The sequence below is a fragment of the Globicephala melas genome, chromosome 5, assembly GCF_963455315.2.
Source record: "Globicephala melas chromosome 5, mGloMel1.2, whole genome shotgun sequence".
In the NCBI taxonomy this organism is placed as follows: domain Eukaryota; kingdom Metazoa; phylum Chordata; class Mammalia; order Artiodactyla; family Delphinidae; genus Globicephala; species Globicephala melas.
This window is the reverse complement of record NC_083318.1, coordinates 71,138,348-71,145,283: the sequence shown is the minus strand read 5'-3', so window position 1 is coordinate 71,145,283 and position 6,936 is coordinate 71,138,348. Positions and strand designations below refer to the sequence as shown.

Here is a 6,936-nt window from a genome sequence, read left to right as displayed (position 1 = left end):
GCCCCACCCCCGCTGGCCGCGCTGCTCGGCCCCCCGCACCCTCCCCGCCACCCGCTGGTGTCCCCGCCGGAGGGGCCCCTGCCAGACTTTCTCGGTGTGGGAACTTTCCACACCCGGAGGTTGGCACAAATACCCTGAGATGATCTGCAAAGAAGGCTTTCTTTGCGAAGCAGAACTGGTCTGTAAGTGAACTAGCTCCAGGTGAAGAGGATACCAGCAGAACCATAACGGCGATTCGCTGAGCCAGGTGGTCCCCAGCCCTGGGTGATCGTCGGCGCCGCCCGGGAAGCTAAGGCGAGGCTGATTGCCTCTGGCTAGTGAGCAAAAATGCGAAGATTTGGGGGAACTGCTCTGGGTCTGATACCTACGATCTCAGATTGTAGGTTATTTCATCATCTCAGGGCTGCCCTGAGAAATCTACGCCTTGAACCCTTTCAGTAAGTGCATAGGGAAAGCATTCCAGGGCATCTGTGACTAGGCTAATCGTTTTCTCCCTTTGGAGAACGTACTCCACCCCCGCCGCGCCCCCAACCCCCCACCTCAAACGGTGACCAGGTGGTGCTGTTGAGTACCACGAGGGTCTGATAACTGTTGCTCTTCTCTGGGGTAGACAGTCGCTGTACGGATTTTCCTAACCAAATAAACTTTCCAAAAGAGAAACTGATTTAGGGTGTGTTTACACAAATGCAGAAGACCAAATCAGTCCCCAGCTGAAAGCAAATGCCTTGTCCACTAGAAACACGTTGGCTGCTCGTTACAAATAGATACCAGGTCGAGTAATCAAATACGTTAATGTAATTTTTCTCTGATTTGATACAGGTTGGACAATAAAATACTATATTTCATTGTTTAATAGACCTGTTTGGGGATTCTTCTGAATACAGGTCAAATTTTAACAATGTCAAGTATTTATAAGCTGAGCAAGCACACTTTTTTTAACAACAAGTACATTAAACTCAATTATGCTTTACAAATATAGCGTGTTTTTACTCATATAAGATAGTGCGTCAAAATTCTACATTTCCAAGACCCTGTTTTCTAAGAGTTAACATATTTCAAACGATCATAGAAATCGGTAACGATGAAAAACCCAAAAAGCACATTTGTTCAGGCGGCACCCTAGCAATCCCAGGTGCAAGTTATATTACGACATTGATTTGTAATTTATGAAAACGCTTGGTTAATATACCAATGCAACCTTATGGTGGGCAGATCAAAACTGCTACATGTATAATAATGTGAACCAATTGTTGTTCTTTATGTAAACCATAGACACTACCACAGACCATAAACATGAAGCAATATTTCAGCAAGATAAACTCTCTTGTGTATCTCTATTTAGAGCGAAGTCTGAGTGGTTTCCATCATAATTAAATTATCTGCTTTCACTGTGCCATAAGAAGTGTCTGCCATTTCCTCTTCTTTTAGTTTCTTATAAGAAATATCTGTATCTTCATCCTCATCTAGAGGATCTTGCTTGTACAATATTCCACTCCCATACATTTTATATATTAAAACAAAAATCCCTGCTTCTGCAGACTGGAAAAGGGCATAAAGCAAGGGAAACATGTACATACTTCCTATGTTTTGCGGTGGAAAGGCCAGTTTTAGAATGGCGGTACAGAGCTGCACGTTCTGGCTCCCTGTTTCCAGGCACACAGTCCTCTTGCAGTTGGGTGGAAGATGGAAGACAGCAGCTAAGCCATAGCCTGAGGCGTAGCCTGCCAACGGCATAAAAATCGCTACCACATAAACAGCTGCAGGAATACTTGCCAGCAGTTTGGGTCCTAACATAGTGCAGGTCATTATGAAAAGGACCACCAGCGTCATTAGCAGAGACCACAGGGAAACCTAGTAAAAGAACAGGGATAAACAAGCCATCAAAAATAAGGTAGTTGAAGAGGGATTCAGGCAAGGGGATCCTGGGCTCTTGGAAGAGGAGAGTCATCTAGTCTGACCTCCCACACAGAATGGAGATCTTCGCCATTGAAAGTCTCTGACAGGGCTTCCCTGGTGGCGCAGTGGTTGAGAGTCCGCCTGCCGATGCAGGGGACACGGGTTCGTGCCCCAGTCTGGGAAGATCCCACATGCCGCGGAGCGGGAGAGGCCACAACAGTGAGAGGCCCGCGTACCGCAAAAAAAAAAAAAAGTCTCTGACAGAGTATTTCTGAAGATGGGTAGATCACCTCTTCAGGAGGCATCCAGGCTGTGTCAGACAGCTCTAATTGTTTGGCAACCTGTCTTTATGTCTAGTGACCATTTGCCTTCTATAACTGCCAGCCATTGTCTTGGATAGGCCCTCAGGAGCAGCACAGACAGACGGCTACTCCTGCAAAACAGCCTCCAGAAGTTTAAAAACCAGTTATGAGGGGAAGGCTACTCTTCTCTGGGGGCAGACTGTCCCAGGCTTTCAGCCTCCATTCCATAACTGTTTTGGAGTCCTGACTGTTCTGAGCATTTGTTTAATTTGTGAATGTGCCTCTTAAAAACAGAGCAGTTAGAATTGAGTCCAAGACACCAGGTATGGTCTGATGAATAGAGTGGACAGATGGACATTGCTTTCCCTGAACAGGACCCAGTGTTTTCCATAAGAAATTAGTTCTGGTTTTACACAGGACATAAAAGCCTGTTGATTTATGAAACTGAGTGTCTGATATTTTTAACCTTCAAAATACTTTATAGCTCAGAGAATTGTTAGCAGTACCCAAACAATTACAACTCTTAGATTAGGTAAGAGAAAAGAAAAAAATGTAAACATAAGATGTGAGGAATTCTTTGTAATCCTGCAACTCCCTGCTTTTTCACCTGTTCATGAGAAAACTCCCACATGTAAGTCTCTAATGACGCTTAGGAATTATTATATATAATAGAAGGATTTTAGATAAAAACCATTGACTGTATAAAACAGTGTGTCATCTTGATGTCTGACTGGTACATTTCACTCATGCAAATAAGACAGGCTTGTAAATGGTAAGGTGGAAACCTAAAAATCCTTCTCCTAGTTCTCCTTCAGATCGGTAGCTTTCTTTTTTAATGGGGGAGGGGATTGGGTGGGTGTCTGTGAGGGGGACTACAGATCCAGAACAGTTTAAGTGTTGCTTCTGGTTCCCTAGACATCTGGGAGGATACCCCTTTGGAGTCTATGGGATTGGCATATACTTTATATTCTTTAAAAGATTATTCAAAATTTAACTGGGCTGGTCAAAAAGTCTACCCTAAATGGTGCTGAAGTAATTATTATATAAGATACTCATGTTACAAATGTACAATTAGCAGAAACCAAACTTTTATAAATCAAAACTTATATTAAGTTTCAGAGTGTGTCTACATCAATAGCTTTGAGAGGAAATCTGATTCTTCGTTGTGAAAATATTGGCTCTAACATTTCCTTTGAACCATTTAAAATCATTTGGGTGAACACTGACACTGAATGCTCATTTTAAAGTGTTTGCAAAAGTATAAAAATATTATGAAGTGGATCTTAATGAGTGTGCTGGCTATGGAATAGGTTCAGCTTAAACTCAAAGTTACACTATCCTATTGAATTGTCTGTTATTTAAATATGTTTACCTGTTTTTAGCGTGGAAATAGGTTATTTGACTTTCTCTTAGAATTCCCAAGGTTTTATAGTAAATGCCATCACATTAATAGTATTATCTTAATGATCAAGCTTAGTAAGTTCTTAGTGATCTCAAAATGATCTATAGATATGTTATGTATAACATATAACAAATATGTATATTTACATGTACATATATATTTATTACATTCAGAGTATATATACGCTTACAATAGAGCATAATTTTTTTACTCAAGGCTGGATATATGTACTGAAAAGAGCCCTCTATTTTTCATATTAATAAAAGTTAGCCCCTCTGTATAATCAGATTACTTTGGTATAAGTAAAACACAAAAAATTGTCTTCTTGAATCTACATAATTGAAACATTAGAGTGATCCTTTTTCTCTTCATTGTCTGAAGGAATTTACATGTACATTTTACACTAATTAGACTAATTCGTTATGTATTTTATTTGATTAACTTCCTAAAATGAGAATCCTGTTCATGATTTATTCTTATTTACTACTACTTTTGAGTTTTCAAAGAAAGTTTAATTTAGAAATATTTAAATTTTTTCTCCAATCAACTATTACAAAATCTCTACTGCTACAAAAAGTATCAATTTTTTAAAATAAAGCAATTTTGGAAATATTGCACAAAATAATAGAAATCCCATTCTTCCACTACCTTTAAAAATGAAATATTGCAATGGGGAAGGGAAAAGAAACACAAATTTAGTAATGTGAATATATTCTGCATTATTTACCCAGGACCTAATTTTATTTTGTGCTTTAAAGCCAATGTTTTGTGTATTCTATTATATTCTATGATGTAATTTTTTTACGATGTAACTTTTAAATTACTTTTTGTCTTATTAGTGTAAACTTACTTTTGGAAAATTAATAAAACATTTTAAAGGAAACTTCTACAGAGTTTCTCAGAATTAGAGTTCCACTTTTAAAAAGTAGAGTACTGTAATGCATTTCAAAAGTACTGCACAAATCATATTAATTTTATTTTACCTGCTTTGATTTTTAGTAATACATGACTTCTTAGTGGAAAACATGTTGCCATTTAATTGCACTGTCATCTTTTCCCCCCATGGTCTGTTTCCTCCTATGAATACTGATAGTTCTCTTATGCTGTTTTTAATTAACCCGGTGTCTTAATTAAAGCTATTATTTTTGAAGTTCCAAAAGATGGAACAGAAGTTATATTTGTGGCATAAACTTTTCTTTTTTTTTTTTTTAAGTTTATCCATGCAAGGGCTACCCAGTCCTTTTCTTCCTTACTTCTCTTTCCCAAACTTCTCACTGTTTCAGCCATGGGTCAGAGACCAAGGACTCTCTACGTGTGTAAAGTATGCAAAGTGAAGAGTGACCTTACCTTCACAATGTAGTCAGCCACCCGGTTGTATTTGTAGCGAATGAAGACGCCCAAACCAATAGGGATGAGAGTGCTGCAGAGAGTCAGGATCACTGTCCCTATGGGCAGTAACTGGACCAGAGGAGTGTTGATCCAAGCCCGGCTGTAGATCCACAGGCACAGGGGCATCAAGACCAGGGCCAGGAGCGTGGAAGAGATGGTCATGATGATGCTGCAGAAAAGGGAATGGACAGAAGTTGGAATGGGTTTTGAGCCAAAGAACCTTGCTTGAACATTGGGTAGAAGAGAACGGGGGAGACTGCAAGTCCCCCAGCTTGAAGTCAGGGAAGAACCTGCTTCATCCCAGGGGAGCACCAAGAGAGCAGCATGGCTAAGCCCAACTGAAACGTGAACTCCAGGCAGGAGAAGAAAAATCTCAGGGCTGCTGCCCTCTGCTTTATACAGCCTATTGAGCTGGTTACAGTCTGGATGACTGTGAGAGCCAGGAACATTTTTGTTTTCTTTTTAATCCTCCAAAGCACCCTATGAGGCATGGTAAAGCTGCTGAATACTACTTGTTGGATTAACCTCAATTATATTGTCTTATATATGAGATTACTTTCTTTACTGGAGCCAATAGTCCTATTTTGCTTTTACATTTCCCGTGAGTCCTGGTTTCAGACTTCCCAGTTTCCTTTGTCTTCCGGGGCCTGCAAACCTGCACTGACAGCCCAACACTCAGGGAGGGTGGGGAGGCAGTTGTGGATGAGACCCCAAGACCCTCAGAGCACCTCTGTCCCCGTCTAGATCTTCTCCCCTCCAACCCTACCTCTTCATGTTTGCCTGGACTTCCAAAGCCCAGGCATCCCCATCACCTCCAGTTTCTTCTCCCCTCTTCCGCGCCTCATTCTAACCACCTCTCCTTCCTCCCTCCTTGGTCTTGAACGCATGGCTGTACACGCGGTTGACTGGGAGAAGAGAGATGCCTACCGGACAGCAGCTCCGTACCTGAGGTTCATGTCGCCGTCAACCAGCAGGGACATCAGGTTGGAGAGATTCCCGCCGGGACAGCAGCCACATAGGAGCACCGCCACGGCGGCCGACCCGTCCAAGGAGAAGGTGAGCGCCAACAGGAAGGCCAGCAGCGGCAAGAAGCCGAACTGGCAGACCGCGGCCAGCAGCGCGCCCACCGGCCGACGGACGTGCGCCCCGAAGTGGTTCATGTCCACCGTGCAGCCCAGGCCCAGCATGGTGATGCATAGGGCGGCGCCCACAAACACGTTCAGCCCGTGGTTCAGCGGCGTGTCCCAGAACGGGGGCTCGTGGGCGGCCTCGGGCTGAGCGAACAGGGTAGGGCTCGGGCCGGCGGCGCCACCCGCGAAGCAGCCGGCCGTCGGCGTCAGGGTCGGAGTGGGGCCGGGGCTGAAACTGACGCCGGACCCCGGCGCGACACTGAGCCCGGGGCTGGGGCCGGCGCTGGAGGCGGGCGCCAGGGGGGCGTCTGGGCCGGGGCTCAGGCTGCTGGCGTTGGGCGACAAGGTGTAGTTGTCCGGCTGCAGCGAGGACGGGCCGAAGAGCAGGGTGGCGTTGCCGGTGCCGTCCATGGCGCTTCGGCGGGAGGCTGCGAGTCTGGCTCCTGCCCGCCCTGCGGATTTCTCTGCCCTCCCGCCGCGCGCGACTCTGCGCCTTCGGTCGCCACCGCCGTCCGTCTGTCTGTCCGCCCGTCCGCACCCGCCAAACGGGAGCCGGTGGCAAGGCTGTGCTACGCGCGGCTGACGTCCGGGGCAACGGGTCGGTGCTCGGCTGGGGGTCGGCCGAAGGCCGCTGCCTGGCACTTAAGAAAGCGCAGCCCCCGAGGGTGAACCCAATCGCTGGGCCCCCGCGCCCGCAGGCGCCGCCCCCGCCGCCGAGTCCCCTCCTTTTAATCACCAGTAAGTGGTTCTGTTAGAGTGTAGCCAGGGGCGGAACAAAGACCTGACAAAGGACAAGAAGAAGAAAAAACTGTGCCTG

The 6,936-nt window shown here is 45.1% G+C and overlaps 1 protein-coding gene across 1 annotated transcript; it reads right to left on the bottom strand.

Annotated features, from left to right (window-relative positions):
- Positions 1-629: 629 nt before the first annotated feature.
- SLC10A4 (solute carrier family 10 member 4) lies at positions 630-6,672 on the bottom strand. The gene is made up of 3 exons (XM_030880483.2): positions 5,935-6,672; positions 4,948-5,158; positions 630-1,851 (listed from the first exon to the last, which is right to left on the bottom strand). The coding sequence occupies exons 1-3, from the start codon at positions 6,528-6,530 to the stop codon at positions 1,339-1,341; spliced, it is 1,320 nt and encodes a 439-aa protein (XP_030736343.1). The 5' UTR covers positions 6,531-6,672; the 3' UTR covers positions 630-1,338.
- Between the last annotated feature and the right edge of the window lie 264 nt (positions 6,673-6,936).

Excerpts from the sequence above, each read along its gene's own strand:
- SLC10A4 (XM_030880483.2), bottom strand. The coding sequence starts at position 6,530 with ATGGACGGCACCGGCAACGCCACCCTGCTCTTCGGCCCGTCCTCGCTG. Across the intron at positions 5,159-5,934 it reads GACGGCGACATGAACCTCAG|CATCATCATGACCATCTCTT; the intron begins GTACGGAGCTGC and ends CCTTTTCTGCAG. Across the intron at positions 1,852-4,947 it reads TGGCTGACTACATTGTGAAG|GTTTCCCTGTGGTCTCTGCT; the intron begins GTAAGGTCACTC and ends TTCTTTTACTAG.